Source organism: Tyto alba, unplaced genomic scaffold (genome assembly GCF_018691265.1).
Source record: "Tyto alba isolate M040663 unplaced genomic scaffold, T.alba_DEE_v4.0 Super-Scaffold_25, whole genome shotgun sequence".
Classification (NCBI taxonomy): Eukaryota; Metazoa; Chordata; class Aves; order Strigiformes; family Tytonidae; genus Tyto; species Tyto alba.
In genome coordinates, this window is record NW_024881299.1 from 51,299 (window position 1) to 79,124 (window position 27,826).

Genomic DNA, 27,826 nt, shown 5'->3' on the forward strand with positions numbered 1-27,826 from the left:
TCCGCGTGCACCGCCCCCTCCCCGGCGTGGCGAAAGTGCGGCGGCCAAACCCAGCGCCGGTCCCGCAGATTCGCCACCGCCCCCCGCGAGGGGTTTGGGGGGGTGGCTGAGGGGAGGGGTCGGGGGTGGTTGTTTCTCTGTTCCGCGGGGCTGAGCGCAACCCCTCGCCCTTATCCCACCCCCGGTTTTTCCCGCTTTTCTCCCGTTTTTCTGTGTGTGTGTGTCCCCCCCCCGCGGGGGCCGCCGTGGCGAAAGTGCGGCGGCGGAGGCGGAGGCCGCTGCGGCGCTGGCGGGCGGCGGCGGCGGCTCCGCTCCGGTGCGCGGAGGCTGCGCCCCCCCCCCCCCCCCCCCCGTTAGCGGCCCCCCGGCACTGGGCGATGCCCCCGGGGCGGCCCTGAGGAGGGGAGAGTTCCGCCATGGAGATCCCGGGGCAGGGCAACGGCTCGGCGCCCGCCCCCCCCGATCCCGGGAACGAGCCCCCCCCCCCTCCCGGTGAGGCCTCGGCCCGGGGAACCGAGGACGGGCGGTTGCGACCGGGCGCGAAGCGCGTGACGTTCCCCTCCGACGAGGACATCGTCTCCGGAGCGGTGGAACCCAAAGACCCGTGGAGACACGGTAACGGCGGCGGGGGCGGGGGGGGGCGGGTTTGGACACCGGGTTGGGCTCCTCAAAGCGGGGAGACCCCCCGCTCCCCAACCGAAACCACCCGGGGTTTGGGGTGTCCACGCGTGGCCTTTGCGAGCCCACTCCCCCCCGGCCAAAACCACCACCCCAAAACCGTGGGTCTGTGTCCCCCCCGCCCCGCCACCACGGAGGTTTCGGCGTGGAGAAACCAGCGGTTCTTCCCCGAAGCGTGGCTGAGGCTTTGCCAGCCCGAGGAAGGAGGAGGAAAAGTAAAACATCGCGGAGGTTTCGGTAACGTCTCCGGACCCCAAACCCTCCGGCAGCGGCGCGTGTCTTTGAATGAGGGGGCATGGCCAGAACGGGACCCCCAGCGTTCGTGGATCCGGTCAGTGGGTTCCGAACCCGGCAGGGGCTTCGCTGTTGGCCCCTCTGCCCGTTGAGGGAGGGAGAGGGTTCAGAGCACGATGCCTCCGGGGTTCCCCGGTCGCTCCGAAACGCGGACACCGTGTTTCTCTATCCCCAACCCAACCAAAAATCATCAGTAACTGGCAGCCACACCTCCTTTTTGGGGACCGAGCAATCCTTTTTATTTTTTTTTATTACACTGCAAGCCAGAAACTGGGTTTCTCCTGAGTTTTTTCCAGCTGCACACCTCTTCAGGTGATGAGACCCATTCCAGTTTCACTGCACGGACATCGGCCGTGGCCAAAAAGCCGCTAGATCTCATTCCACACCACCAATTAATTCCAGATTTATTGCTCAGCAGCGACCGGTAGCTGGGTGCCTCTGTGAAATACCTCCAGCCACGGAGAAAAACTGCTGGCCAATGCGTTTTTGCTGTTTATCTACCTTCCCAGCCGCATTAATACAAAACTTTTGCCGCCCTGATCTTGCTCTGGATGAAGACGCCAACATTCACCGGGCGCAGCGAACCCGGGGCTCGTCTCCCCCCCGGCCTTTCTCAGGTGCTCCAGAAAATGGACATCACTCAGCTCTCGAAGGAACGGCTCTCGTCCCGGAGGGAGCCCGCGAGGGGTGGATTCCCCAGCCGAGCTCGCCTTTCCCGAGGCTCCACATGTGCTGGCTCAGAGCTGGAGCTTTTCCCCCCCCTCCCCGACGGGCATCACGCCCTTGGGCTGTTGGGGCCTTTTTCCTTCAAACCATTTAACCTCAAACTTCAGCCCCTGAAGGCGCGCAGCCTGAAGGGCCCGAAAGCAGATTTCCCCTCTTTAATTAGAGAGGAATGGCATATGCTGCCCGTGGTCATGGCTCTGTGGAAGCCGGTATCACCCAGGGCAGAGCCGGCACCTGGGACCTGCCTTCCCCTTGACTTCAGGAGCACATTGCCCGTGACGCCACTTTTATTCTTCCTCTCACGTGTGGATAATAACTGTTTTCATTCAGGGCTTTATTTATCTCTCATTCATCATCTCGTCGGCTGGAATTGCTCCGGCGGACGCACCTCTCCTCCTTTAACTTCCTTCTGGCTACTCGAATCCGAGGTCTCGGTCCCGGCAGGGCCGGTTTTGCCAGGCATCGCGCAGCAGCGTGGGGCTTGCCGTCGCTCCGGGTCCTTCCTCTCCAGCACCTCGAGGGCTTGGAAGGGGAAGGCGGATGGTTTACTGCAGAGCTTCGTGCTACGCAGAGGAGGAGACGCGTTTTGGAGCGTTGTTAGTGTCATTTAACGGGCGGTGGGTCTGTCTGCTCCCGGTTACTCCCCCCCCACAAGACAAACGCTCGATTATTTTTAAACCCAGCGATATCCAAACGCCAGCAGTTCCCTCATGGAAACATCCTGCTCATATACCAAGAGGCCATCGGTCGCTTTATAGGATCACATTTCTTACTGAATCAAATACCGTTGCTTTCTTTTTTTTTTTTTCATAATTCTCTTTTTTTAACCTTCTTTTCCCCCCCTCCACGGGACTGTTGCACCTTTAGAGCATCCTGATCCAACAAGAGCTACCTGAGCTCCTCGATAAGCGGCCTCTCCACACACCCGTGTCGGGTTCCGTTTGTCAGCCCTCCTTCCTGCGAAACCTTGCTGATTAGCATTAATTATTTCTGCCTTTCGTTCTTTATTGCCAGGCTGCAGTACCGGCCTGTCCGCCGCCTCGCCCGGATCAATGTCAGGTTAAATTACAACATTTTCTGCTCTGACCTTCCTCCTCGCTCCTTCCCTTCGGCAGCCGCGTGGCCGGTGGGGCTCTGCAGGCCCCAGACCCCCGCTGACGGAGACACTGCGCCAGGTTTAACCCAGAAGACCCCAAAATTTTGCCTGTTTTTAACCCAAACTGTGTTCCGACAAACCCCATCTTGATTTTAAGCCCGCGTGGGTCCGAGGGGATGGGATAGGTGCTGGATACACCCAGAGAGGGGAGGATTTAGACAGTTGCCGGGCTTCCCCGCCACACCAGCACCCCGCAGGCACGTGGTTTGTGGGTGCCACATTATTCATTGGGGAACGAGCCAGAGTGCAAGATGAGGTGGGGGAAAAGTGCCCCTTTATTTCCTTTTACCCCCCTCCTACTGCTTCAGCAACTGACTTGTCAGAAAGCTCAGAGCCCCCGCGCTTGGGGAAGGGAGCAGGAGGCTTCTGCTGCTGTCAAGACGTGTCTTCTGCGGTGGAAAACACACGAGGGGAAAGAGGCCTTCACCCGCTTGCTGGGATACAGCCGGAAAACCACAGTGGCCTCACAAAGGAGCAAGTGTGGAAACACGGGTGGAAAAACCCCAGCGGCATCACCCAGGGGAATTTCTGCCGGCCCAAGTGTGCAAGGTCGGGGTGCGCTGGGTTTGGACCGGCGTCGGTGCCGGGCACGCTGGCAGCGAGGAAGCCTAGGTCGTGGCTCTGCCTGCTGCCGTCAGGCAGAGAAGCTCCGTTACCCACGCGGGCGGTGGGTGCCGTTCCCCCCACATGTGGGATCCGGAGACTTTCGCTGGAGGAGGAGCAAATCTGGGTGTTGGGGTGACTCTGGCCCTGCCTTCCTCCCCCTGCGTCGGGTGCCACCGGAGCGAGAGCGAAGGAGCAGTTTGATTTGCCAGCAGACTCCTTTGCTGTTTGGTTTGGTTTGGGTTTTTTTTAATGTTTCCCTAGAGAAGAAAATAGTTTTCTTCCAGCTGCCGTTCCCTTTGCACAGGAAGACGGGACATGGGACATGAAGCCTTACCTGGGAGAAGCAGCAGCAGGAGGCAAAGAGTTAGAGATCTCACTCAGTGACCTCCGGGATGGTAAATTGTTCCGTTAAGTTTCGTTAAAGTCCCTCCTTTTTCCTTTGCTGATGGGATTTTGGGACGTACTCACCAAGCAGCACCGGGACAGGGACGTCCCTGCCGCCTACATTGGCTTTCCGCCTCGTTTTCCGTGCGCTCTGCCTCCCGGGCCCCGGCTCAAAGCGAGCGCAGAGAGCAAAACTAAGTGGAGTGTGGCGTGAGCCTGTGAAAAATCAGCTTCCCTCTTCCCTGGAGCTGTGGAGGCTGAGACAGGCGGGCTGCAGCTGGCGGCTCACGCTGCCTGTTAATAAATAACGACCTGTTTGCTTTGGCGTCACATCGTCCCGGGGTTGGACGTGGCCAAAGGAGCAGGTGAAGCAAAAGGAGCATTTCAGGGGCACCGAAACACTGGGCTTTACTGGGATTTACTGGTCGGTCCCTCCTCTGTGCCACACTTCCTCTCAGGCAGCGTGGCCTCTGCGGCATCCACCGGGGGATTAAGTGCCTTTCCAGAAAGTTAAATCTTAGGGGCTTTGGGGATTCTTTCTGGGGGATCCAGATTTGTTGCGGCACCGCTGGGGGCTCCTCACAGAGAGACAGCAAAAAAAAAAAAAATCCCTGAAGAACTCAACACACGTAAACAGTGCTTTTGGTGACCGGGAGGAGGAGAGCAGCGCGAGACTTGTCTGTCACAGGAAGAAGTGTTATTTGCATTTTAAACTCTAGCCATGACCTTTTGGGGGGGGGGGGGGCGGTTTCTGCATTTTCCAGGCTTCCTGCCGGTGCCTCGTTGGCTGAGCGGCAGCGGTTTGTGTTTTCCAGTGCCCATGCCGTGGCTGCAGCAGCTCCCGGTCTGCCAGGAGCTGTGGGCGAAAATTAGTAGAAAATTATCGGATGAAACACATTGAGTTACACAGGAGGTTGGGAAATATCCTCGTTATCACGCTTCGGATCTTAATCCGCTGAGCAATAATAAAGAGATTAATTAATAAGATAGTTAACGCTGTTTGGGGATATTAGCATAGGGTTTTAAAATGTCAGAGGGACTTGGGATGTGAGCGGGGTCAAAGCCAGTTGTCATTTGGGTAATCAAACTTAATTCTTTGTTAGGGAAACACATTGAAGTATTGTGCAGCCGCCGCTCTCCTGGGGGGACCTGCGGCACTGTGAGACAAGCTCTGGTTTCCATCTCATTTTGTCCTTGAACAGGATAATTTTGGGGGCAGACTTTAAGGAAAAGGGGATCCAGGATGCTGTCGGGGATGCTCCAAATGGGAACCTGTGCGCTCTCCAGCCCGCTCTGCCTAAAACTTCTAAAACTATCTTCTAAAAAGTATTGGAAGCTGCAAGTAATTCCGCCTGAGCCAGGAGTCAGCCGTGCTTTGCTCACCCCAGTCGCCCGCCCAACTGTGTGTAAATATGTATTTTTATCAAACCTGTTTGCAGAACAGCTCAGCTTTGTTTTACAGACGGCGTCAGTGGCGTAAAGCCCTTCTGCCAGCTCCGGAGCTGCTGAAAAACACGTGCCACGGGCCGGGCTTCGGCCCTCACTCTGCAAAAAAAAAAGGCCTTTCCCAAGAATTTCAAGGGTTTTTTGAAGGCGGATGTTACAGCCCCTGCAAATATTTGCTGGTGTGCCACAAGATGAAGCTCAAACAGAAAATATGTTGACTTGCAGGCATTGTTAGCACAGATGGGCAGGAGAGCGGCTCTTTGCAAAGAGAAGTGAGCAGGAATGCTCTAAAAACCGGCATAAAGATCTTTTTTTAATTAAAACCCACAGTATCCAGTGAGGAAATTCCCTCGGAGGATCTTGGTGCTGATCCTAAGGATGCATGGTTTGGGCAAAAGGAAGAATGGGGTTTTTTGTGGCTCTGAGCATCAGCAGAGCAAGGTGGCCCTGGAGCGCAGCCTGAGCCTTTGCAGGAAGAAGAACCGCTGCTCAGCGTTGGCGTTTAACCTCCTTAAAGGCTTCACAGGAGAAAAACCAAGATCAAATCCCAACTGCTCCTACCAGCAGCCCCACAGAGATGATCTGACGGCTTAGAGACCAGCTGGGCCGCCTCATGCCAGAAATGCCGCCAGGATGGCTGGTGGTGGGGACATATGGAGCGTTTGCCGGGCTCGCTGGCATTCTTGGTCTTGCCCGTATGGTTTCGTGAGTGGTTTCGGGGGTAAACGGGTGTTTTCCAACACCCAGCAGATGCGGGAGCTCCGGGTGTTCGCCTGGGAGGTGGGAACGGACTCGGCGGTGAAGCCAGGAGGAGGCCTGGGAGGAGGAGGTGAGAAGTGGCCGCCTGGATCCGCTCGCCGGCGTTCAGCCGCGCGGGCGAAATCGCCCCGGGAAGTTCTGCGGGAGCGGGGAGTTGCTGGGATCCTCGTGGCGCCAGCCCAACTCGGCTTGCACAGGACAGCGAGCGCCTCGGCGTGCGGGGGGAAGGACGTCGGCAGCTTTGGAAGCAGCTCGGAGGGACCACAAGGCTCGTGGCTTCTTCCTGCTGGAATTCCGGCGAGGCTCAGCGAGCACGGGCGCAGCAATGTGCCAGGATGTGCGCCGAGGGAAGCAAAAGCAAATCCCCATCCTCCAGCAACAACGGTTGTTAAAATTTGGGACTTCCGCCCAGGCGAGGACAAACCAAAGCATTTTACTGCCAAGAACTGATAAAAACTAGTATTAAAAATATGCTTAAATTCGGATTTGGGGAGAAGTCCTTCCTCCAGGCCGTTCTGGAGCTGGATTCACAGACCCTTGGTTCGCCTTGCGCTCCTGGGGTGCTCGTCCACGTTGGCACAGCAGTGACACTCCTTTATTCCCAAAACCACACCTGATTTTTTGGGGAGGAAAGCATTCACGTGGCAGACAGCATCAGAAACGGCACGGTGCGCTGCTAATCCCCTCACTAACCTTCATATTTCTTTTTTTTTTTTTTTTTTTTTTTTTCCCCTCTAGACACGGGGCTTGCTCAGCCTTGGTGGGTCTTTCTCTGCGACGCCTTCCTCAGCTCCCGGGGAATCAGCGACCCGGCCTCACGTTGCTCCAGAAGAACAAATGTTTTCTGTCGTGTGGGGCTTTTGAGGCGTGAAAAAGCTCTTCTTAGGCCTTGCCTAGCCAAGTGCTCGCTTGGGGTGTATTTAAACCTTCACTGATTTGCTCGGCGGGGTGTCAGTTGTCCCCACAAACCTCGCCACAGTCACCTGGGAAGGGTTGTAGAGCTAAAAACGGCCAAAAAGGTGTTTTTTGGGTGGCGCAGCCGAGCTGGGGCACAGCACAGCCTCTGCCACGTGTCGTTCTGAGCGTGTCCTGCTGCAAGGATGCCTGATGGGTTTGTAGTGGACAGGGAGAAGATTAAAATAGTATCTTTTTTTTTTTTTTTTTTTTTTTTTTTGCTGGTAGAGTGTTTAGGATTTTATCGAGCTCTCGATGTCGTAATCCTCGGGGATGGGAGGAGGGTGGTTGCCTCGTGCTCTGCCAGATGAGGTTCCTGGGGAATCTGGTTTCTCCAGCTCCTCTTCTGACCGGGGATGGCTTTAGTGTTTGTTCGGGCCGATCGCCGAACCGAAATCACGCCAAAAGCGGAGGTTGGCATCGCCTCACGTGGCTCATGATCCCGTGGCAGGTCCCACCGCCCGCGTCGGCTTCCCCGGCATCTGGAGCGGCAGCTTTGCCCATGATTCAGGGGGAGGCAGAAGCGGTGAGTAAATGCCGCTTGGAGCCGAGCTTGGCGGCAGTGACGGCAGCCAAGCCTCCCTCCCGGGCGACGAGCTGAATTTTGAGGATGTATTTACCAGAGGATGACAACTCTGGGAGCCGATGTCTCGCTGGCTCGGGCTGACCCCCGAGTCCTCTGGCTGTCTCTGGAAGCCGGTCAAGGAAAATCTGGGGTTATACGCAGGGATGGGTGCACCTTGTTCAGCTCTGCGCCCGCAAATCGAGGAGAAAAAAAAAAAACAAAAAACCAAACAAAGTTGAAACTAAAACCAAGATTTGACACAGCTATTTATTAACCACCACAGCAACCTGCTGACCCCCCCCCAGTTGGAGTTTGTTGTACCATGACTCTTCCTAAAAGCTTTTTTTGTCCCAAAATAGCAGCTCTCATGCCAAAACGCAGCTGGAGGAGGCTGGAGGCGCCAGCTGCACTTCTCTGGTCCCTTTTCTACCCGAGCAAGACAGGGCTTGCTCCCCTAGGCCTGTTCAAGCAAGCCCTGCTCAGTTTTTGCTTTGCCGTGTTGCATTTCAACATCTTTAATCCACGTAACCTCCTTGCAGGCTCCTCTGCCAGGTGTAAATCCCAGCGGATCGTGGCATCCGACGAGGGGGGACGCAGACGTGTTGTTTCCTGCCGGTATGACCGTAACCTCAATTCTTACCCTGTGCTTTTTCAGCCCAGAACGTGACTGTCGATGAAATCGTGACCGCCTACAAGCAAGCCTGCCAGAAACTGAACTGCAAGCAGATACCCAAACTACTGAAGCAGATACAGGTATAGCTGGTGCAGGTGTCGTCGTCGCTGGTGTGTCAGACAGGAGCAAAAGCTCCTGTTTTAATAGCACAGAGAGGTTTCTGGATAGATAAAAATTGGCCGCAGAGAGCAAAAGCAAAGGTGTTTGCTTGCAAAATATTATGCGTAATTTAATGCCCTCCCAGGCCCTGTTTTTCCCCGCTGAAGCTGCGTCCATCTCCTCAGGCCCACCCTGTGGGGGTGGCTGCAAGGGGCTCCTTGGCAAAGCAGTTTATGCCTCACGTGTGATTTTTGGTTTGGTTTTTTTTTTTTTTTAAATAGCAATCTGTGCATGCGGTTGGGGGAAGGAAGCCCGCAGGGAGACCGCGCCGGGCGCTGTGGTTTTCCCCTCCTCACACGGGGTGAATTAAAGTCCCATTTAAATGTTTAAAGCTCCTCCCTTGGCCCAGGAGGGAAGATTTTTTTAATTTTTCACCCATTGGGGCTTCCCCAGGCAGCTCCGGTGCTTCCATGTACAGACAGACCCTCATCTTCATCAGCCGCCCTTCCTCCTAGAGCTCCAAGACCTTGTCCCGGGGAAGGCCACCAGCTCTCCCTCCCTCTGACTCGCACGGATCCAGCCTGCAAAGCGCCGCAGGCGGCAGCTTTGATTTCAAGCAAACATCTGGCAGAGACTTCCCGTATCCCCTCTCCATTTGGGGGAGGATTTGCCCGATTTGTCATGTTACCTCATTATTCTAGCGTGTTGATCCCCCTCCTCCTCGCCCCCTGTGCCTTCCTCTTCCTCCTGAGTATGAAACACTTCTTTTTCTTTTGCAGGAATTTAAAGATCTGGCTCCCAGGATAGACTGCTTAGATCTGAAAGGTACAGCCCTTTTCCATCCCCAGGGAATTTGATTTCTCTTCTGGGCAATCCTGGGGGTTTACCCCATCGGCGCGGCTCTTGCCAGAGTTGTGGTCCCCGCTGGGGCTCTTGCAGCTAGAGCAGGAGAGCACCTTAATCCCAGCAAGAGCAGAAATGTGAGTGCCAGAGGTGGTTTTGTACAAGGAATATTAACGTCCCGGTCGAGGAGCACCAAAACAGCAACAGAAATAGCTCCAGCGGCCCCTTGGGCAGCAGCATGTCCCTCACCACCTCCCAAAACAGCTCGTTCGGGGCACGAGTTAGGGCTGGGCCATGGCAGGCTTGCCCCAGTACTTTTCCAACTCATGCTTAGGAGCTCTTCATGCAACGGGAAAAGCTGGAAAGGTGGTTCCAGTTAATTCTCCTTACTGCAAACGTCTTCGTGAACGATGGCTTTTGCAGAGGATCTCCAGGAAGGAGAGGAAGGAGGTCGCCTTCTCTTCCCTGCAAAGTCTCTGCTAGGCAAATATTTTACAGGGAGTTCTTCTTGCAGCCTCTCCTGCCTTCTGCCCGTCTCCTTCCCTTTCCTAAAGAGCCTCTTCTCCCACTCTGTGCTGGGGGATCCTCCCAAAACCAACCTGGGCGACCAGCAGCGGTGGTGGCGTTGGTGGCGTTCCTCTTCAGCCCCGCGTCATCCTGACAACATCCCGGCTTCCCACAAAACCCTCTGGGTGCCAAAGGGATGCAGTTTTCTCCAGTAAACTCCAGTTTGGCTCCAGGGACAGAAGCCATCTGTGGGGGCTGCAGCCTTGGAGTTTAATTAATGTATTTAGTGTTGGGGGAAACCACTGGGGAGCTGCTAACAAGCCTGAGAAAATACCTCTCTGCATGGGGAGCCAGGGTGTCCGTGTCCTAAGCTGATTCTCCTGGAGAAGCAACAACACAAGCTTGCCCAAACCTCCCCAAAAATAAATCTTTTACAGCCCCCGTCACCATCATTTGGACTCAGCTTTGCCAGACAGGAATTTTTTTGCTTACAAATCGCTCTCTCATTGACTGAGTGGGCAGCCGGAGCCCACGTCCCCCTTCCCATAGAAGTGAAGCTGCTGGAGACCCCAGTGGGTGACTGTTTGCTGCTGGATTTTTGGCTTTCAGTATTTCGGAGGGGATCGATGGTGCCCCAGGCCTGGCTGTCAGTCACCCCGGTCTTCATATGGGGGCCGGGAGCTGCCGGTGTCAGGGAAGGCAGAGCTCCCACCTCCACTGCTGCAGTTTGCCTTGCAGAATCACCCGCTGGCAATTGATGCGACAGCTAAAAACCACCATCACAGCTGCTTCTTGGGGAAAATTGCCCATTTTTCAACCACAAGTAGCTTGTGCAGCATAGGGGGAGAGTTGCAGCCCCGTAAGCCAGAGGGGGATGAGCCATCGTGGGTTCTCTGTGACTGGCTGCTGTGCAGGGTTGGCCGGGATGATCCTAAGAAATCAAAAAAAAAAAATAAAAGTAAGTAAGTAAAAAGCCCAAAGTCTTGGGAAGTGTTCTCATGGCAGCTTGTGCCATCGCTTCCCTAAACTGAAATGTGAATCATTTAATTTGTCAGAGGTAGCAAAACAGCGTGTGCATTTACAGTGCGTGTGCGGGGATTTAATTTCGACCCCGTGGTGCTTTTCTATAGCAAAAGGAATAAATAATCAGCTGGCCACTCATTGCGAGCACCGCTGCTGCCAAACTTAATTCCACAGGGGCTCGAGCTGGCGTGGGGCTGGCTCGTGGGGAAGACGGTTGTCAGCCCCACGGGGAGCCAAAAAAAAAATCCCCATTTTCAGCAAGTTTTAGGTGGCAAAAGCATTGCTGCTGTGGCTGCTCTGTGACGCTTTCCACAGCACATGTGAATAAATCCACGCTGAACACGCAATATTGGGTTTGAATTTCCTTTCAGGCAACTTCTCGGGAGGGTGGGCTGCCCCCGGGGCGGGGAAGAAGTCGCTTTTTCACACATCCCCCATCCTGCAGCTTGGGACCCTCGAGCTCATGGCCAACATGCCCTGTGTGCCCTGTGCTGCAGCACCCAAATTCACCTTTTTCTGCTGTTTTCCCCAGGGGAGAAGCTGGATTACAAAGCCTGCGAGGCACTAGAAGAAATTTTCAAGCGGGTCCAGTTCAAAATTGTTGATTTGGAGCAAACGAGCTTGGATGAAGACGTAAGTGGCCACGACCTCTCCTGGCTTCTTGTTCCTGTTTTGCAGCTAAGACAAACCACATGGGTTTTGTGGCCAGGCCTGAGCACCTCCCAGTCCCGGATTTATTTTTGGGGGGCTGTTTTGTGTTGCTGTACCCACTCCCTTCACACCCATGCTCTTATTTAGGTCTGTTGGCGCAGCGTTTGCTGCTCCAAAAGGAAGGGGTTAACCGCTTGATCCAATGCCTGGGTGGCCACCAACCTCCGAAGCATTTTAAATACGTATTTTAAAAGCTGTTCTGGAAGTTGAGGGAATCGTAGTTAGCTCTCGGATGGCTTTTGGGGCTGAGGATGAAGTTCAAGCTCCCTTTGGCACGTCCCATCCTGTCCCAACTTGCCTCCCTCCTCCCTCACAATGCCTGAGGCCCTACAGTTCAAGCCCCAGTGGGTAAGTGGAGGAGGTTAAAAATTAAGGAAGTGGTTAAAAATTATTTTAGCCAGCTCTGATGCCAAGTTCCCCTTGCCTGGCACATCCCAATCTTGTTTCTCCTGCGTCATCCATCCCTACCCTGAACCCGGCCTCGGACCTGTCTTGTCCGTGTTCGCTCAGAAGCTCCTGATGCTTTTTTTCCGCCCGTTTTTCCTCACTTTGGGAAGGTTCAGCAGCCACGAGCTTCTCCGGGCCGCTGCCCCCATTGGGTATGAAGGGAGGGAAAATGTGATTTGGTGGCTCTGGCTCTGAGCCACCGCGGTGTCTGGCTGTCCCTGTCCCATCCTGGGGCCAGCCGGGATCCCGCGGGCACTGGGGGAGGCTCACAGCCCCAGGACGGGGCCGTTTTGGGGGGACGGATGAGTCCCCAGCCCAGCAAGGGGCATGCGGGGGCCGGGCCGACTGAGCTCGCACTGTCTTTAGCTGTAAAACAATCCCGTGCTTTGTTCCACTTGTTACCTTGCAGGAGGAACAATTATTTGTTAATAATTCAAACGTACCCCGTGGCTCCAGAGCCGGATGGCACAGGCAGAGCTCTGGCAGGCCTCGACACTTTATATTTTTCAGCAGTCGAGCAGGGCATGAGGTGCCCGACGTGCCCCCGAGCCCTCCTGCTCCTCTCCCAGCCCCGCCGATTCAGCTGTAGCATTTTTCCCTCGGGCGCGTCACGCTGGGGGACTTAGTCACCCAGCATCCAGATTCTTTCCCTGCCCATGAGCACCCCGATTCCAGCAGAAAGTCCTGTTGTTCCCCAAAACCTGTTCTTTCCCTCCTTTTCCTTCATGCCGGTGTTTTCCAGCCCTCCAGGGCCCTCGGCATATTTTTTCTGGAAGCCTTGCAGCGCTTTTGTGGCTCTTCTCTGGCCGCTCCAGCATATGTTTCAGCTAATTTTCTCTGAAGAGGCTCATTATGTAATTAAGCAAATTGTTACGTTTCTGCCAAAGGAGTTTTAGACATTTCACAAGCACGAGTCCTGCTCTGCTAATCCCTTTCACTCCTAACCTTGTTACAAGCCTTGGGTTTTATACCTTTCATTTTTTTTCAGCCTGGTTGGATTATCGGGTGGTTTCTTGGCTGCTGCGTACGGGGCTGGATAATCCCAAAGGGAGTGGAAAGGTGCTGAGCCGATAGCCCGGCCTCAGCTCAGGTTGAATATCCAGGAAAAAAAACTAAAACAAAACAAAACAAAAAAAAACCACACCAAAACATTTTTCCCATGTCCTCAGAAGCGTCGTTCAGTGCAGTGCCTGCGTGTCCCTGGTGCCATAACCAGGGTGACAGTCCCCCAGCACGTGCCCGGAATATGGCAAGACGCCTTTTTATTTTATAGTTTTTTGTGAGCAGTGGTGATGTGATGTTGTGCAAGAGGAGCCACTTGTGCCCCAGCCACCCGTGTCCTAGCAAAACCTCTTTTTTTTTTTTAATTTTTTTTTTATTTTACTCCCCTCTCAACCCACCCTCAGCCCCTGCCCGCCAGCGTAATGCAGTTTTTGTTTCGCAGGGTGCCTCGGCGTTATTTGACATGATCGAGTATTACGAGTCGGCGACGCACCTCAACATCTCCTTCAACAAACACATCGGCACCCGAGGCTGGCAGGCGGCCGCCCACATGATGAGGAAGGTTTGTGCTCACTCACAAATATTTTTGGCACCCGCTTTAACCCCCTCCGGCTACACGGGTGGTCTTGGGAGAGTCTTCCGAAAGCCTCGTGTGCTTCCCGGGATTGTGAATGTGGTTTTGTCAAGAAAACCACCCGGTCCAGAGAGATCTGGTTAGGCTCGGAGGCAGGGAAAAAAAAAAAAATCAAAATCAAAAAAAAAAAAATCAAAAATCACCTTTCCCACCTGCCGTGAGGTTGCTTAGTGCCTTGGCGAGCAGAGAAAATGGAAATGCAGATCCCAGCAAGTAAATAAATCAATAAATAAATAACTAGCGAGCAGGCTGTTATTAGTGGCGTGCTGGCAGGGTCAGCCGCGCGAGCCGGGAGTTCATTATCGTTAACAGCAGGATGACGAGCACCAGTGTTTGGCTTCGCAGGGCTAATTAACCTCATTGTTCAGCGCTTGAGTTCGCGCCGAAAGGCGAGTGCAGAGGAGGCTCGGGGCGAAGCCCCTCTTGATCCCCAAATAACCCCCCCTGGAGTGGCTCGTTTGGATGCCGGCGGGAAAGCTTGGGGTCCGGTAGCGTACCCCCGCTTTTCGGAGAAGCTGAACATCCCTGCGCAGGGCTGGCTGACCCCGTGGCGAGGCTTTAAAAACGGCCGTGTGTGGCGAAGGACCTCGAGATGCTGTTGGTGCTGGGGGGGGTCTTAATTTTGGGGTGGATGAGGGAGAATCCAGAGTGTGGAAGGGCTGATGGTAGCACAGGAAACGGTGAATCAGCCAAACAGAGACCTGCGGGTCCCAAGCAGGGCTAGACAGCGTGTGGGAAGCCAGGGAGACCCCAGGGGCGCCTGGCTCGACGCCTTCCCCGACCCTGGAGAGCTCAGGGCAGCACATCCTCAGATGCGCGAGGACGAGGGAAGCTTTTATTTGGAGAACGTGACGTTTCTGCAGTCACCTGAAGCGCGATTCTCTGGGAGATAAGGTATTTTATACGGAATGGTCCTTTTTGAGCGTGAGGGTTATGTGAGCGTCTCCTTCTGGCTCTTAGCTGGAGCCCGTGGGGTGACCGACCCAAGGTTTTGGATGGACGTAAGCGCTCCAAGGGGCTCTTATCTGAGTGGCTCGGCAGCGGCGTCGGTGGCCAGGATGGGACTTGGCCTGTAAAATAGCTCAGCCCTAAACCCGACCTAGAAAACCCAGCCCCAAAAAGAAGGGGGCCGATCCCTCTCGCCTCTCCCCCGCAGACCAACTGCCTGCAGTACCTGGATGCCCGAAACACCCCTTTGCTGGACCACTCGGCGCCTTTCGTGGCGCGCGCCCTGCGCATCAGCAGCAGCCTGATCGTCCTGCACCTGGAGAACGCCAGCCTCTCCGGCCGCCCGCTCATGCTCCTGGGTGAGTCACTGCAGAGCCGGCGCCGAGCTCCGGGCACCCACCCCTGTCCCCAAAAACCGCCCCCCGGGGGCTCAGGGTAGAGCTGTACCCACGCCGGGCTCACCGTCGTCTATCCCAGTGGTGGGGGAGATAGGGTGTTTCTGTGCCAGCCCATGCTACAGGCAGTAGGTGCAAGCCAGTTCTGGGCGGCCCCCATCGTTAAGCTAACGAATTAGCAATAAATCCCAGCCGGGCCAGTGTTGTGATAGCAGCGATGAGCTAAGGGTTCTGGCAGGGGAGCCTTTCTGGGGTTTAATTGTTTATTAGGTTGACCGAGCTATATAAAAGCGACGTGCTGGTGAGGGCACGCGCCCTGCGCCAATCCGATACCAGCTCCGGCCACGGGCAGCCCCTTCGTGCCGCCGTAAGCTGCGGGTGAGAAGGCAACAAGGGGTTTGCGTGGGATCCTGCTGCTGGCCCAAAACCTCCAAAGTCCGGCCGGGGATTTCCCCCGAGGCACCCTGGCTGTGGGTGCTGGGCGCTTGTAACGCTCCCGAGGCCAGGACCAAGCTGTGCCGGCGCAGGATGCAGGTCGAGGTGCTGATTTTTTGCTTTTTCAGCCACGGCTCTGAAGATGAACATGAACTTGCGGGAGCTCTACCTGGCCGATAACAAGCTGAACGGGCTGCAGGACTCGGCTCAGCTCGGCAACCTGCTGAAATTCAACAGTTGCATACAGATACTTGACCTGAGGAACAACCACGTCCTGGATTCAGGTGAGGGCCTCTTGCCGTTCCCTTGGGCGCAGCCCCAATTCCCTGGAGTTTTGACCCAGTTTAAGGCAAGGAGGGACTTGGCTGCAGGGCGCAGAGGCCGACAGCGCGGCCCCCAGCGCCAAGCTGAAGCAGGAGGGACGCGCAGAACAGCCTCAACGTGATTTTGGCAGGGTAAACCTCTCACTTTTTAAAACTAAGATCATTAGAGAAACTTCGTTTGCTTCCTGGGCCAAGCTGCAGGGTGCACGGCAAGGTGGGGACGCCTCGGAGCTGTGGCTTTCGGCTCCCTCCATCCCTTGCTCCTCCCCGGAACCAAACGAGCGGCCAAATCTAATCTCAACCCAGGAATTGCAAAACAATCCCAGCCTGGACTTTGATCCCGGCTGGTTCTGGTCGGTGATGCCGATTACTCGCCCGAGTGCCGCGGTTTGGCGGAGGAGCCACGCTTGCCCTGCCCGAGCCGAGCGTGACCGAGGCGGGTGTCACTAGCCCTGTTGTGGCCACCCATGCTCCCGGATGAGTCCCACCCTCAGGTGAAAATATTAATTTGCCGCCTCCTGGGTCAGCTGCCACGTCCCTCGTGTCTTCAGGTGCTTAATAACAAGCGGCGCCCAGGCTCTATGTGTCAGAAGTCTCCCGGGCGGCGCTTTGGCTTTTCCGCAGCCGTGCTGGCTTTGGGGCTGCTGTGAATTTTTCAAATTAAGATATTTACAGCAATTTAAAACAACGCCAGCCCTCTGCCCGGGCAGGGTTGAGCCCGGAAGGTGCACAGAGCGGTGGAGGATCCCTGTCTGGTGAAGTAGGGGGGTGAGGGTGACCCAAATTCCTCCAGACACCCTGTGTGTCCCCCTGAGCGCCTGATGTCCCCACACTCCTGCCTCCCTCCCCAGGGATCCTGTTCCCTGCTCCAAAGGCTCCAGCTAATTAGTTTTCGACACCAAGAGGTTTAATCACCCCTTTGCACATGTGGCAGCGATGCGCTTTGCCCGCCGCCGAGGTGAAATCAAGCAGCTGGGGGGAGAGAGGGGATTTTCGGCGACGCTGCCAGTGCCGGAGCTCGGCGTAACGACGCCGTGGCTTTTCTCCGGCACTGCCGTCCTGCCCATCCGTCCTGCCCCGGGTCGGGCAGCTCCTGCGTGGAGGGACGGATTGGGGACAGCGCTCGGAATTGGGGGGGGGGGGGGCTGGCCTCCCCCCCACCCTGGGCTGTTTTTCCAGGCTTGGCGTATATCTGCGAAGGGCTGAAGGAGCAGCGGAGGGGGCTGGTCACTCTGGTTTTGTGGAACAACCAGCTGACTCACACCGGCATGGCTTACCTGGGGATGACGCTGGTGAGTAGATCCCGACACCTTCACGGCGGTACTCTCGGAGAGATGTCTCCCCTCCCTCCCTTCACCATCACCGGGACCCGAGCCACGCTGCGTACCCACCCCAGTGCCGCGTCAGAGGAGAAGCCCATCCCTTTTTCCCCCTCAGCAGCGCATTTGGAGGAGCAGCCGGGAATTAAACCCCCTCAGCCTCAAGACAGACCCACCATCCTGTCCGCCTCAAGCTGTTTTTTATTTTATTTCCCCCCCCCTCTGGCTACCCCCGCAGCCTCACACGCAGAGCCTGGAGACCCTGAACCTGGGCCACAATCCCATTGGCAACGAGGGCGTCCGCAACCTGAAGAACGGGCTGATCGGGAACCGCTCCGTCCTTCGCCTGGGCTTGGCGTCCACCAAACTGACCTGCGAAGGTGAGTAGAGGCCCGTGGCCCAGGGGAAGCTCCGTGGGTCCGGCGGACCTTCCTTTGCTCCGGAGCCGTGCACGGCGTCCGCTTTAATCCTTGAGAAGGCAGCTCGGTCTTGTTCGGCTCAGCGTGGGGGGTCTCCAGGGGGGACACACAGCCTGGGTCCAACCAAAACGCTGCGGTTGGCGTGTCCACAGCCACTTCACCCAGTGCATTTGGTGCCTCTGGCATCTGCGCCCTGCCTGCAGAAACCATTTTTTTTTTTTTTTTTTTTTTTTCCCCGGTCCCTCGCAGGTGCCGTGGCAGTGGCGGAATTCATCGCCGAGAGCCCACGGCTGCTTCGCCTGGACCTGCGGGAGAACGAGATCAAGACGGGCGGCCTCATGGCCCTGTCACTCGCCCTCAAGGTCAACCACTCGCTGCTGCGCCTCGACTTGGACCGGGAGCCCAAGAAGGAGTCGGTAGGTAACGCGCCCACCCCTCATTTCCTGTTTTGGGGGTCTCCTTGAGCCTCCTCCCTCCCACCCCCAGCGGGAAAACGCCTCCAGTCTCGGCTCGGCTCGGCCGCTTTCCCATTTTCCAGGTGAAATTTAATTCCTGCCTGGCCCGTGGCCGCGTGGTTTTGTGCAGAGCTTGGCCAGCTGGGACGCCGAGCACCCCGCCATTGCAGCTCGGGTCACGGCAGGGGGGATTTCTGGGGGTGTCTGAGCAGGACTCAGCCATCGCTCGGGTTCACTGGGGATTCCCTCGATCCTGGCAGTGATCACTTTATGAAGAAGCCCTCGGGGGCAGCACAGTTCTTGGGCGATTTAGTTGTTTCTTGAGGAAATACCAAGGGAAAAAAAAAAAAACCCACCCTGTTACAGTGTGCCGGAAACGTGGAGCCGATTGTTCCCAGACCACTGATTTCCCCACATTCTGACCATTTCCCTTCCCACGCAGGTAAAAAGTTTCATCGAGACCCAAAAGGCTCTTCTGGCCGAGATCCAGAACGGCTGCAAGCGCAACTTCGTCCTGGCCAAAGAGAAGGAGGAGAAGGAACAGAAGCTGCAGCAGTCGGCCTCGATGCCGGAGATCGCCGTGACGGAGCCTTTGGAGGAGGGTTCGGCAGAGGATGGCCGCGATGGCGGCGCCGCCTCCGCGCCGGAAGAGGGGGAAGAAGCTGGGGAGACCCCCACGGCCTCGGAGAACGGGGCAGCGGAGCCGGAGGATGACGACAGAGGCGACGTGTCGGACTCCGATTCGGACACGGACGAGGAGGTGGACGCTGGGTTAGAGACAAAGGACTCGAGCGTCTCCCTGGAACGCCCCGGCTCTGCCGATAGCGCTCCCCAAAACTCCCTGGAGAAGCCGAGGGTCCGGCCTCCCCCCTTGCACGTCGCCGAGGAATCGCCGCGCGATGCCGGCGCAGGGAGTCCTGCCGCCTCTCCGGCTTCGACGCCCTCCCAGGGAAACGAGAGAAGGATTTCGGTCTCCAGCCCCGGGCGAGGCCATAAAATCTTTGTGGTGACGCGAGTGGAGAGCCTGCCGGAGCAACCCGCCGAGGACGTCGACAAACCAGCTGAGCCCCAGAGCCCAGCTCCGGCCCCAAATCCCGAACTCCCGGCGCCCCGGGCAAACGGAACCGTTCCCGAATCCGCCGGTGGCTTGGCGACGCCGAACCCCGGCTGCGAGCCCGAGCGGGGCGGCCCCCCGGCCTGCGAGAGCGTGGCCCACGACACTCCCCTCCCCAACGGCCTGAAGGTGGATTTTGCACGAGCGCTGCCCGAAACCACCTCGGACGGCAACGGGAAAACGGCGAGCTGCGCCGCCGAGCACGGTAAGAGCTCCAGAACCAGCCCCCCCACCCCCAGATTCTGACAGTCCTCAGAATTCCAGCCGCTCTCTCCCAAAATTAGCGGGGACGGGGCAGTGTGGGGGAGCCCTGCAGGCACGGTGACGTGCTGCTGGGGGGCTTTTCCCAGGGGGATTTTTAACCCCAAGCGGATCTCCCTGTGCTTCAGAGCCTTCATTCTTTAAACTGCTGCTTAATTAGGCTCCTAAATGAGCAGGAAACTCATTGAGCCCCTTCGTTAGCGGGCAGGCTAACGCCTTGTGTTCCCCCACGTACGTTTTGGAGGGGATTAAAAAAAAAAAAAAAGGGGGGGAGACCATCCAGCGAAGGCAACGGTGGCCGTTTGCTTGCAGAGCTGAGCTGCTGCAAGAACGAGCAGGAGCTGGAGGAGCTGCTCCTCGAGGCCAGCCAGGACGCGGGGCAGGAGCCGCTGTGACCCCAGGTGAGAGCGGGGCCAAGGGCTGGGGACAACCCTGAGGGTGTCCCCAAGGGTTGGGGACCCCAGCCCCCCATCTCTCCTCTCTCTCACAGGTCCCCCGGGGCCGCTCGGCGTCGCGGGGAGGCTCCGGCGGAGCTTTGGTTCTCTTCCCACTCCACACAACGATTACGAAACCAACCTCGGGCTTTGGGGCTAAAAGGGTTGTTTTACATTTGGGTTTTGGTTTTTGTTTTGTTTTTTTTTTTTTCCCCCTAAAAAAAACAAAACAAAACAAAACAAAAAACCAAAACCACTTTCCTGCCCCTCGGGCTCTTCCTCAGGCACCCAACTTGCCTTTCCCGGGGCAGAGGGACCGCGCTGTGTCCCCAGGGTGACGGAGGAAAGGCGACCGAGAAAAATGACCCACCCAAGGCCGTCGCTGCCCTCGCCGGACACTACCCGACCCGCCGCCTTCGCCTTTTCATTTTCTATCTCCTGAGGAGGAGGAGGAGTGAAGGGTCTGCGCAGGATGAACCCCCCACCTTAAAACCACACACTACAGGGACCGAGGCGCCGCGGGACGTGCCAGGAGAAGGATGAAGAGCCGCAGGGTCGGGCTGCCGGCGCCCGCGGGGGAACCTCTGTCACTAAAGATACCCAGGACAGGCTGCGGCCGCAGCCACAATGGTTATTTATTTTTCGGTTCCTTTTCTTTTTTTTTTTTTTTTTTTTTTGATTGGTTTGTTCATTTTCGGTATCTTATTTATCATCATCTGCAAAATTCCGGGGGGGGGGGGGAGGGGGGGAGGGGAGGCGGGGGTGTGGGGCAGGGGGGAGTGAGAGTATGGTGGTAGAATTTTTTAATTCCTGCAGGGGTAACCTGCAACTCAACTCCTGCTCCTGCGCTGCCGTGGGGAGGGAGGGGGGGAAATAATAATAATGGAAACACGAAAAGCAGCATTAAGTAGAGCCACCCCCCACGCAAGGGGTTCCAGAGGAGCTGGAGGAGGAGCAGCAGCCGCTTCCTCGCAGCCAGCTGTGCCAGGGAGGGGGGGAACCCCCTTTTTTTGGAGAGGGGGAAGGGGGGAAGGATCCAAGGAGCCGCTTCCCTTGGTGGCATCTTCTCCATCCCAGCTTCCCCCAATCCCCTCCCCAGGGGAAAACCGGCGGGCGAGGGACCCTTGGAGAGGGAAGGGGGGGACACCCCCATGCCCCCTGCCCTTTGCCCCGGCCGCCCCCCCTCCCTGTGCTCCCCGGGGCCGGCCGAGCCTTTTCGGGGCGCAGCGGCTGCTTTTCTCAGGGAGGGGACGGGGGTCCTGCCCGGCCTCGGGGAGTTTTGGGGACAATGCGGGGGGGTGTCTCGGGTGGCGGGGAGAAGGTTGGGGGGTGGGGGGAAGGACGCGTCGCTTTTCTTTCTTAAGTGCAATAAATCTATCAGGGAGCTGCGGGCACGGGGCCGGGCACCGGGGGGGGCCGGGGCTGGGGGGGGGCTGCGGCGCTGACACTACGGCCGGGGGCTACGGCCATCGATCTGCTGGTGTTTTGTCGTTTCTTTCTGTCGTGTATTTTTGTTAACACTGTTTTCTATTAAACGAGATCTGCATTCTTCACCGACTCCCCCCAACAAACCCCCCCCCATATCACCCTCTTTGGGTCATTCCCTGCCTCAAAATTCAGCTTTTTTTAAGGGTGTGTGTGCACACTTTGCTGAAAACAACCCCTCAAAGGAAAAAAAAAAAAAGAACCTCAAGAAGGACTTTTATTTTTTTCCAGAGCGTGGAGGAAATGCCAGTGAAAAGTTTTGGGGCAATTGCCATCTCTCAGCATGTGCCATCCCTTCCAGCAGCGGTTTGGGCTGATTTCCCCCCAAAATCAGCAGCCCCCCAAGCCCACATTTTCCAGCCCCTTCCCCCCACACACACACAGGAGGACACAGACCCCCCCAAAAGCCTATTTAAGCCAAGACATGGAGCAGATTTAACTGGTTTATTACGGGACGATCCCTGGGGTGCTTCACTGGGAGCTTGGGGATGTCCCCACATTGGGGTCACCCCAGCACTGACACCAGTGGCTGCTTTGGGGCTTACTGGGAGGGAGGATGTGCCCCCCCCCCAGGGACCCACTCACAAGGGGACAGTCCCCAAAGGGTGCTGGGGGGTGGTGGGTGCTGGGGTCCCAGGTGTGGGGGTGTTGGGGGGTCACTTGGGTGCTGGGGTCCCCGGGATGGCAGCGACACCCCCCTGGAACCCTCTAGGTCATCTTGGGTGTCCCCCAGTCTCTCCAGTCCCCCCAGTTCCATCCCCTGCTGGCATTTTCACCCCCTGCAGCATCTCTTGGGGACAGGGGAGGTGCAGAATTGTCCCCAAACAGGTCCCAAAGTCTGCCCGGGGTGGGGGGAAGCAACAGGTGACGGGCGCCCTAAGGTGTGCCCCCACCGCTGCATCCCGGCTTCTTCTGGGGGTCCCGTGGTGAGAGGCGTCACCTGGAGCCCCAGCACCGGCGTCACCCTCACTCAGGGTGGGGACACTGGACGCTGCGGGACACCGGGGCAGCGGCGGCTTTCTGCAGGCGGCTGAGCCCGCGGAGGAGCCCCATCTTGTGCCGGATGGAGTGGTCCAGGTTGACGGTGACGCCGAGGAAAGCGCGGGCGTCGCTGGCGGCGAAGGGGAAGTCGCAGCCGAGAAAAGCCTGGAAGAGCTCGGGGTCCCCGTCCAGGCTGAGGACGTTGCGCAGGGGCTGCCGCAGGGCACTCAGCTCGCCCACGTTCTCCTGGAAGATGCTCCACAAGGATCGCGTGGCAAAAGCCGGCGGCGGTTGGCTTTGCCAAGCGTCTTCCAAACACTGCAGCGCCCAACTCAACCGGCACGGCCACTGGTCGGCCAGTACAACCCAAGCGGCGGCAGCCCGGGGCGAGGGGGTGCCAGGGGTGCCTGCACGGTGAAGGAGGAGCCGTAGGGTGATGGGGATGGTGTTGACGATGCGGCGGACGTGGGTGCCGTCGGTGGGGAGGTAGCGGGCGAGCGGGTCGTCGCCGTTGTGGAGGCAACGGAAAGCTTCGTGGATGCAGCGGACAGCTTCAGCGTCCGTCTCGCGCCGGCTGGGAGGAGCCGGGACGTGCTGGCATTTGGCGCGGCGGCGTTCCACGTTGCTGGTGATGATGCGGTACATGAGGTCCTCCCGCGTTTGGACGGCGGCTTCCAGGAACCGCAGGCGGGAGCGGGCGCCCATCTCGGGGATGGAGAAGGGCAACGTCACCGTCCGGTTGAGGTAGAGGTAACCGTTGTCGGCAAGACCCTTCATGCAGCCGGTTTGCTCCAGGCAGGGGACGATGACGCTGGGGTCCACGGCCAGGAGGAAGATGAAGGGAGTGTTGGTGTCGGAGAGCAAGGTGTTCATGGCATTGAGGACACCGGCCACCTTCTCCGGGTAGCAGATGTCCAAGCTGGTGATCTCCAGCACCACGCGGAGCCGCCGGCGTTCGAAGATCTCCATAAAGGCCAAGAAGTCAACCAGCAGCTGCACCTCGTTGCGCACCTTGCTCATGAAGCCCAGCTGGCTGGCAAACTTCTCGCTGTTGGTCAGCCGCTCGATCTTCTGCTTCTCGCTGACCAACAGGTTCTTCAAGATGGAGAAAGCTCCCAGCACCAAACCGGAGCCGGAGAGGGAGGTGACGGCGCTGCCCACCACCTTCAAAGCGTGGTGATCCTTGATGCCGGGCACCAAAAGGGCCACCAGCAGGATGCTGAGGCCGGCACCGAGGACAAAGAGCAGCCCCCAAAGCTTCAGGCAGGCACCCTTCTTGAGCACCCACTCCTTCTGGCTGAAGCCGGAGGCGAAGCGGGGCCGGGTGCCCATGACGTGGTAGACGCTGAGGGGCAGAGCCCCGAAATGGTGGCGGATGCTGTCGCAGAGGGTGGTGACCAAACCGGCCCAGAGCTTGTCGCAGCCGGCATACTGCCAGGCGCTGAAGCGGATGAAGATGAACTCGATGTTCTTCCTCCTCAGGTGGCTCTCGGTGATGATGGGCTTGTAGAAGGCCAAGTACCAGAGGGCCAACAGCAACCCCCAGCCCTCAGGGGTCCGTGGTTTCTGGTGGCTCCGGTGCAGTTCGGCCTCTTCCCGTTGAGCCATCTCCTCCCGCATGAAGCCTGGGGGGGTTGGGGTGAGGGAGCAGGGGGTGAGGGTGCCCCAAGTCGGGGACGGGGTGCTGGTGCAACGGGGAGCATAGGACAACGTGGGATGGGTGTTCATGCAAGAGGGGCTTCAAACCTCGGGGGGGAAAGCGGGGTGGGGTGGGTGCTGGCACCCCGAAGCTGTAGAAGGAAAAGGGGGTGACAGGACAAGCAGGAAGGACCCCAAATCTGGGGGTGAGGAGAGGGGAGCAGGATGGGTGCTGTGGCACTGAGGTCCGGGATGTGAAGGGGTGGGAGGTGGGTGCCCCAGGGACCCTCAGTGCCCAGCCGGGGCTGGCTGGGGGGGGGTCCCTGTGGCGGGGGGGGTGACGCGTGGTGGCCCTGTGTCCCCACACCCACCGGTGACCTTGTCCAGCAGGGAGTAGAGGCGGTGGCCACAGGGCGCGTAGAAGCCAACGGTGACAGGGGTGGCCGTGTGGCACAGCGTCTTGGAGAGGCAGCGGCAGTAGATGTCATCCTCCGTCAGCGCCTCTGGGAGCGGGAGGGGACACGGGGGTCACCCTGTGCCCCACCCCCAAACTCATCGAGTGGGGGGGTTCCACCCCCTGCCCCCCTGGCAATGGGGATGTGGGTGCGGCGGTAATGGGGACGTCAAGTCCTGGAGAGGGGGAATAGGGGGATGGGGGGAATGCAGAATAGGGGGGGAGGCTAACTGGGTTGGATGGGGGTGGGATGGGATGGGATGGGATGAGGATGGGACTGGGGGTGAGATGGGATGGGGATGGGGTTGGGGTTGGGATAGGATGGGGATGGGGATGGGATGGGATGGGATGGGATGGCAATGGGACCGGGGGTGAGATGGGGTGGGATGGGATGAGGATGGGGATGGGATAGGATAGGGTTGGGATAGGATAGGGGTGGGATGAGGAGGGATGGAATGGGATGGGGATGTGGTGGGGAAGGGGTGGGATGGAATGGGATTTGGTGGGATGCAGTGGGATGGCCAGACACAAGAAGGAGGACCCAGCCCCCCGGTGCCCCTGTCCCCCCGGTACCTCGGTTCTCCCCGGGCTCCACTTCCACGAAGGCACCGTCACGGGCAGCGCAGGTGTCCCCCCCCGGGCCCAGGCAGGCCAGTCGCTCCTCACAGCACCCCGGGGGTCCCGCCACGGCCCCCCCACATGCCAGCGAGCAGGTACCCTGCCAGAGAGAGGGACAGGTGGCACCCGCTACACACCCCGGGGACACCCCAGGGACAGCTGGGGGGCAGGGGACACATGGGTACCCCATGGGGAAATGGGGACGCAACAGGGACAGAGGGAAATGGGGACACCATGGGGACACCATGGGGACACCATGGGGCACAGGGACATGGGGACCCCATGGGGACACAGGGACACTGTGGTCTCAGAGCCACCTCATGGTTTTGGGGTGATTTGGGGTGTTTTGGCACCGAAATCCTGCTCTTGGCCTGGGTGAGCCCATCCTTGTCCCCAAGGGCCTCAGGGACCCCACGTCCCCTCCCCAAGTGGCCCTGGGGGCCCAAGGGGGGGACCTGGCTGGTGGGAGGGTTTAGGAGGGGTGTGAGGACAGACTGGGATGGACTGGAGTGGGGTGATGGGCACTAACCAGGACAAACTGGCCTCCTGGGTACTGGGGCCAGGCTGCCACTGGTGATGGGGCCACTGGGGGCCAAGGGGCAGGCTGGGCTGGGAGCACTGGTGGCACTGGAGCATCCTGATCTGGGGAGACTCTGCAAGAGCCTGTCCGAGGGGCACAGGATCAGCCAGGACTGGGGACACTGGTGACTGTGGAACAGCTCCTGCTGGGAATACTGGTGGCCTTGGAGCAGCCTATACAGGGGACACCAGTGACCGTGGGACAGCCTGTGCTGGGGACACTGGTGACACCAGCCCAGCCTATGGAAAGGACACTGGTCACCATGGGGCAGCCTGTCCCGAGGACACTGGTGACCCTAGCCCAGCCTGTACTGGGGACACTGGTGGCTGGGGCCCTGCACCCTCTCCGCTCCAGCACCCACCCCCCAAGCCCCCCCCGGAACCCCCCAGGGCCCTTGTCCTGCCCCGTCCCCATCCCTGTCCCCATCCTACCCTGGGCAGCGCCACCGGCTCCATCCCCGCCTGCCTCCGGCCACATCGGTCCCAGCGCCAGCTCAGCACCGGCTTTATACGGGGTCAGGATCCGGCCCTGCCACCGGGGCCGGGAGGAAATCGCTGGGTGTGGGGTGAGCAGAAATTCCGGCTGCGCCGGCGGGAGCTTCTCCTGAGTCAGGGCCCAGCTACGCCCGGCTCCAGCCCCACGGCAGGCAGGGGTGTGGGCTGGGCTGGGGACACGGGGACAGGGCTGGGGACATGGGACGGGGGTAGGGGGACAGGGCTGGAGACAAGGGATGAGGTGGGGGCAGAGGGGACATGGGGATTCAGAGGACGTGGGGGACATGGGGGGATGCAGGGGACAGTGGGGACAGAGGGGACAGGGGGGAGATGGTGGGTGCAGGGGACAGTGGGGACATGGGGACATGGGGGATGCGGAGACATGGGGGACATGAGGGGACATGGGGGATGCAGGGGACAGGGGGGGCAGGGGGGACGTGGGGGATGCAGGGGACAGAGGGAACACAAGGACAGGGGGACATGGGGGATGCAGGGCCTCCAGGGCCATGGGGACCCCCCGCCAGGCAGGGCCAGCAGCCAGCCTAAGGGGACTGCCACTGCCCGTGCCATCGCCTCGCCACCGCCACATCGCCGTGACATCGCCGTGACATCGCCGTGACATGCCATCGCGCTGCCATCGTCGTGACACCGCCGCTTCCTGTGGCTCCTGCCAGAGGAACCTGCTGGCCCAGGCACAGGTGGCAGCTGCCAGCCACCAGCACCAGTGACACTCACTGGCCACTAACACTGGTGACACGGGGCAGCCACCCACCCCATCACTAAAAGGGGGGGTTCCACCCCAAGAGCAGCTCTGGCACCCCTGACCAGGAAAGAGTTAACGGGAGTGTCCAGGGGACTGGATCGGTCCAGGGGACATTGGGGACACCAGGGACTTGGGGGGGGACACAGGAGATGGGGTGAGGACAGGGATACAGGGACATGGGGACAAGGGAACACGGGGGACACGGGGGATGGAGGTGACATGGGACACGGGGACACAGGGGACATGGGGGACATGGGGGACAAGGACGCAGGGACATGGGGACAAGGGGACACAGGGGATGGAAGTGACATGGGACACGGGGGACAAGGGGACACAGGGGACACGCAGGACTTGGGGGACAGGAAAGCAGGGACATGGGGACAAGATGGAGACAGGGTACACAGGGGGTGGAGGTGACATGGGACACAGGGGACAGGGACATGGGGACACGCAGGACATGGGGGACACGGGATGGAGGTGATGGGGGACACGGGATGGAGGTGACATGGGACACGGGGACACAGGGACACAGAGGACATGGGGACGTGGGGGACAGGGATGCAGGGACATGGGGACAAGGAAGGCACAGGGGACACAGGGGATGGGGGTGACAGGGGACACAGGGACACAGGGGACATGGGGGACATGGGGGGATGTGGGGGACACGGGGACATGGGGCCATGAGAAGCCGGGCCGGATCCTGCCCGGGGGTGGGTGGCAGCGGTGGCATTTCCTGGTGGTGGCCCCGACACCCCGAAAAGGGCCGAGCGGCCACACGTGTCACTGCGGGGGGGTAGCCGGTGTCCCCCTGGGTCCCTCGGTCCCAGCACACCCCCCCGCCAGGGGACACCGGGGGCTGTGGGGGGGACACGGGGATGGCGGGGGGGTAGGGGGGGAGGGGGACACGAGTGGGTCCCCATGGGGACAAGGGTGACGCAGGTGGCACCGTGACGAAACGAAAGCGCGAGGTGGGGGAGGGCAGAGGTCAGCGGGGAGGGGCCGCACCCGCCTGGGGGCCCAGCAGCACCCAGGGGACACAGCACCCAGGGGATCCGGCACCCAGCACCCCCCACCTGAAGGACCCCCCCAGCCACCATGGACTTGCAGCCCCCCATCATCAACCCCGTGAGCGGGGCCCTATGGGGTCTATAGGGCCAGGGGGGGTGGGTATGGGAGCAGAGGAGCTCAAAGGGGCCAGGGGAT

The 27,826-nt window shown here is 58.8% G+C and overlaps 2 protein-coding genes across 3 annotated transcripts; one reads left to right on the forward strand and one right to left on the reverse strand.

The window, feature by feature from the left end:
* Positions 1-77: 77 nt before the first annotated feature.
* On the forward strand, positions 78-20,244 carry PPP1R37 (protein phosphatase 1 regulatory subunit 37). 2 transcript variants are annotated; one of them, XM_042797269.1, is made up of 13 exons: positions 78-615; positions 8,224-8,321; positions 9,120-9,165; positions 11,246-11,346; positions 13,316-13,435; positions 14,664-14,814; positions 15,414-15,569; positions 16,788-16,900; positions 17,166-17,307; positions 17,596-17,762; positions 18,244-19,120; positions 19,489-19,577; positions 19,667-20,244. In XM_042797269.1, exons 1-12 carry the CDS (start codon positions 417-419, stop codon positions 19,569-19,571), a joined length of 2,253 nt encoding a protein of 750 aa, XP_042653203.1. In that variant the 5' UTR covers positions 78-416; the 3' UTR covers positions 19,572-19,577; positions 19,667-20,244. The 2 variants fall into 2 exon arrangements, with proteins under 2 accessions (XP_042653203.1, XP_042653204.1); XM_042797270.1 differs by having other exon boundaries at positions 19,895-20,244.
* Positions 20,245-21,524: 1,280 nt separating this feature from the next.
* On the reverse strand, positions 21,525-25,905 carry NKPD1 (NTPase KAP family P-loop domain containing 1). The gene is made up of 4 exons (XM_042797312.1): positions 25,798-25,905; positions 24,742-24,886; positions 24,086-24,217; positions 21,525-23,701 (listed from the first exon to the last, which is right to left on the reverse strand). The coding sequence occupies exons 1-4, from the start codon at positions 25,819-25,821 to the stop codon at positions 22,062-22,064; spliced, it is 1,941 nt and encodes a 646-aa protein (XP_042653246.1). The 5' UTR covers positions 25,822-25,905; the 3' UTR covers positions 21,525-22,061.
* Positions 25,906-27,826: the final 1,921 nt, after the last annotated feature.

What these genes read in the sequence shown, in the direction of transcription:
- PPP1R37 (XM_042797269.1), top strand. Translation starts at nt 417, where the DNA reads ATGGAGATCCCGGGGCAGGGCAACGGCTCGGCGCCCGCCCCCCCCGAT. An exon ending in AGACTGCTTAGATCTGAAAG is followed by an intron (nt 9,166 to 11,245) that starts GTACAGCCCTTT and finishes TGTTTTCCCCAG; the next exon opens with GGGAGAAGCTGGATTACAAA. An exon ending in AAACGAGCTTGGATGAAGAC is followed by an intron (nt 11,347 to 13,315) that starts GTAAGTGGCCAC and finishes TTTGTTTCGCAG; the next exon opens with GGTGCCTCGGCGTTATTTGA.
- NKPD1 (XM_042797312.1), bottom strand. Translation starts at nt 25,821, where the DNA reads ATGGAGCCGGTGGCGCTGCCCAGG. An exon ending in GGAGCCCGGGGAGAACCGAG is followed by an intron (nt 24,218 to 24,741) that starts GTACCGGGGGGA and finishes TCCCGCTCCCAG; the next exon opens with AGGCGCTGACGGAGGATGAC. An exon ending in CCTGCTGGACAAGGTCACCG is followed by an intron (nt 23,702 to 24,085) that starts GTGGGTGTGGGG and finishes CAACCCCCCCAG; the next exon opens with GCTTCATGCGGGAGGAGATG.